Raw genomic sequence first — 3,918 nt, 5'->3', positions numbered from 1 at the left:
GCCATGACTGCCCTCATCCTTGCCCAGCTAATGATCTCCATGAATGTCCTTCCCCTACCACCAGTGAAAACCAGCTCCAGTTCTTCATCATTGCATTTCTCCATTACCTTGTCGGAGAGTCGGCGGTTGAACTCCTGTTGCTGCTCATCCTGGGCCGCCTCTAGTGCCCTCTGCCTGCGCCTCCTCCTCCTCCTCTGTGATGTTGCTGCCCTAACCTCCACAGCCTCCCCCTCCTCTTCTGTGACATCTCCCATGTCAGGATCCATCTCTAGGGTTCTTTTGGGTGGCGGCTGGTGGAGTCACTGGGAAAGGGCGGGGGTGGGGAGGGGTTTATATTGACAGATGGATGGGGATGGGTTTAGTTGGCCTAGGGTTGCATTTGGTCAGAGACTAGTGGGCTGATACGTCTCCGTCGTATCTACTTTTCCAAACACTTTTGCCCTTGTGTTGGACTCTAACTTGCATGATTTGAATGGAACTAATCCGGACTGACGCTGTTTTCAGCAGAATTGCCATGGTGTTATTTATATGCAGAAACAAAAGTTCTCGGAATGACCTGAAACTCCACGGAACTTATTTTTGGAAAATATTAAAAATACTGAAAGAAGAATCCACGTCAGGGGGCCTCCACCTGTCCACGAGGGTGGGGGGCGCGCCTGCCCCCCTGGGCGCGCGCCCCTGCCTCGTGGGCCCCCTGACGCTCCACCGACCTCAACTCCAACTCCATATATTCGTGTTCGGGAAGAAAAAAAATCAGAGAGAAGGATTCATCGCGTTTTACGATACGGATCTGCCGCCCAGCCCTAAAACCTCTCGGGAGGGCTGATCTAGAGTCCGTTCGGGGCTCCGAAGAGGGGAATCCGTCGCCGTCGTCATCATCAACCATCGTCCATCACCAATTTCATGATGCTCACCGCAGTGCATGAGTAATTCCATCGTAGGCTTGCTGGACGGTGATGGGTTGGATGAGATCTATCATGTAATCGAGTTAGTTTTGTTAGGGTTTGATCCCTAGTATCCACTATGTTCTGAGATTGATGTTGCTATGACTTTGCTATGCTTAATGCTTGTCACTAGGGCCCGAGTGCCATGATTTCAGCTCTAAACCTATTATATTTTCATGAATATATGTGAGTTCTTGATCCTATCTTGCAAGTCTATAGTCACCTACTATGTGTTATGATCCGGCAACCCCGAAGTGACAATAAGCGGGACCACTCCCGGTGATGACCGTAGTTTGACGAGTTCATGTATTCACTATGTGTTAATGCTTTGGCCCGGTACTCTATTAAAAGGAGGCCTTAATATCCCTTGGTTTCCATTAGGACCCCGCTGCCACGGGAGGGTAGGACAAAAGATGTCATGCAAGTTCATTTCCATAAGCACGTATGACTATATTCGGAATACATGCCTACATTATATTGATGAATTGGAGCTAGTTCTGTGTCACCCTATGTTATGACTGTTACATGATGAACCGCATCCGGCATAATTCTCCATCACCGATCCAATGCCTACGAGCTTTTCATATATTGTTCTCCGCTTATTTACTCTTCTGTTGCTACTGTTACAATCACTACAAAACCCAAAAATATTACTTTTGCTATCGTTACCGTTAGTTCCATACTACTTTGCTGCAGATACTAAGTTATCCAGGTGTGGTTGAATTGACAACTCAACTGCTAATACTTGAGAATATTCTTTGGCTCCCCTTGTGTCGAATCAATAAATTTGGGTTGAATACTCTACCCTCAAAAACTGTTGCGATCCCCTATACTTGTGGGTTATCATGGGCCACTAAGCCCAATTACCCACAGAAATAATATATGTAGGCTAACAAATAACATATAAAAGATAGAAGATCAATTTGGACACTTAATAGCATAGAAGATCCATTTCCAATACTTAGTAGCATAAGAGATCCATTTCCACTACTTAATAGCATAGGAGATCCATTACAACCCTTAATAGCATAGGTGATCCATTACAACTTACTTAAGAACATAGGAAATAAGGTTCTTAAATAAGAAACTAAAGTTCAAATGCATGGCCAAACACTAGGTTAAACTTCACATTCCCCCAAAATGTACACCGATAATCACTTCAGACTATTAGGCCACATCCTTATATAAAGGCCTTGGATGTACTTACTTCACCAACATATCACAACAACTTCACAACTCAAGGACGATGGCCTTGATTTGCTCTAACTTCTCCTTGCTGCCATACCCATCTTTCAGCAGCTTTGCCTTCTCCTTCTTAAGAACATCTCTATCAACTTCAACATCCTTCATAGCCTTCCTGGTGTTCTTGATGATATCAGCTTGGCTCTGCAAAATGCACCTCTGCTCTTTTGCAAGTTTGAGCTTTTCCATCTACACCTCCAACATAGCTTTCTCCTCTAGCTCCTTCTTCTTCTTCTCAAGTTCTTCCTCCTCCACTTGTTTCTGGTACACCTTCTTGTCCACCCTACCATCCCGCCAATCAAACATCTTGGATACATCATCAACAAGCTTGGTGTACTCAATGCAAAGCTTGTCATTTTCAGTCCTAAGCTTGGCCAACTCCCTTTCATGTTCACTCTTAAGCTTGGCCAACTCCTTCTCAAACTTCTCCTTGTCAAGTACCCTTCCAAAGTTCTGCTCATGGAACATTTCCCATAGCTTCCACAAACATCTCTGAAGAACAGTAGGCCAAGGCCCATCAACCCACTCTACAACACCACAATTCACACCATTTTCCTGCATTTGTAAATACTATAAGTTATTACAAGTGGACTAGTAGCTTATTTCAATTCCATGATTAACTTGATAAACTTGATATTTTCTAACAATGAATAACATAAATTAGATATGATAAGTTATTACAATGCCATCATTACGTTTCCAAAGTAACAAAAATACATATGTGGCTGTCATATCAAACAAACTGCTGCATCATATCAAACATCAGTGAACATCCATAGCAAAAAAGTTAATTGGCATCTAACATGGACTGGGCAGCCATAGAAACGCCTTCCTGTTACAGGCCCTTCAAAAGCAACATGCTTAATAGGCCTCAGTAGGTGCAGAATGCACTTGGGATGAGCAACCTCAAGTTGGCCACAGAAAAGGGGCCCCACAGTGGCGTCTGGTTCCTCCTGCAACCAAAATAACCAACAAACACTGGTTTCAATCTCAACTCAATACAAGAATCAACTAGCACTGTTCATTAAACCTGAACACTAAAAAATCCCCAAACCAGCATGAACCCTAACACTGTATAGAGATGAACCCTAGGTTTCCTCAATCCTACAATCAAACCCCACCCTCACCAATCAAGAACAATATCACACACACAACAACAACACTCAGCAAGATCCATGGCGGTAGCCTAGGCCTACTAGCACCTAACCCTAACCCTAACCCTAGGTGGCAAAGAACTTACCATAAGTCCCATGTCCATGCTAACGACCTCGCACTCCTCCTCCGAGCCCGTTTCCTCGTCGTTCCAGGAAGGCATTGCGGCAAGGAAGTCGACGGCGACCGGCCTCGAAGACGGCGACCGGCGGCGAGCTCGTACTGGAGCAGGGGAGTGAGAGCAGGGGAGTGAGCGAGCAGGAGAGAGTGAGCGAGCAGGTGCGCCCGACCGACCGAGGGGGTATATTTACCCCAGTTCCGACCGGACCGGTCGGCTAACGGCCGTCAACGGCCACACCGTGAGCGCGCGTGGCCACGTGGGCTGACAGGTGGGCCCAATCCGTCAGGAAAACGGTTAAATCGCTAGTCACGGGCGTTTTGGGTTTTTTGAAACAGCCGACTGCTCGTTTGGTAGCTTTCCGAGAAAAATTAAAAAGTGGTAGTTTTTTGGAACCCTAGCCTGTAAACTAGTCGTTTTATGCGATTTACTCAAGTGATGCAACATATATAAAGATGCATG

The 3,918-nt window shown here is 45.6% G+C and overlaps 1 protein-coding gene across 1 annotated transcript; it reads right to left on the bottom strand.

Annotated features, from left to right (window-relative positions):
* Positions 1 to 2,375: 2,375 nt before the first annotated feature.
* LOC109732343 (uncharacterized) lies at positions 2,376 to 3,501 on the bottom strand. Its single transcript, XM_020291523.1, has 3 exons — positions 3,427 to 3,501; positions 3,026 to 3,139; positions 2,376 to 2,741 (listed from the first exon to the last, which is right to left on the bottom strand). Exons 1-3 carry the CDS (start codon positions 3,499 to 3,501, stop codon positions 2,376 to 2,378), a joined length of 555 nt encoding a protein of 184 aa, XP_020147112.1.
* Between the last annotated feature and the right edge of the window lie 417 nt (positions 3,502 to 3,918).

The sequence above is a fragment of the Aegilops tauschii genome, chromosome 3 (assembly GCF_002575655.3).
Source record: "Aegilops tauschii subsp. strangulata cultivar AL8/78 chromosome 3, Aet v6.0, whole genome shotgun sequence".
NCBI lineage: Eukaryota > Viridiplantae > Streptophyta > Magnoliopsida > Poales > Poaceae > Aegilops > Aegilops tauschii.
Note: the sequence above shows the minus strand (reverse complement) of the source record. Positions and strands in the feature narration are given on the sequence as shown.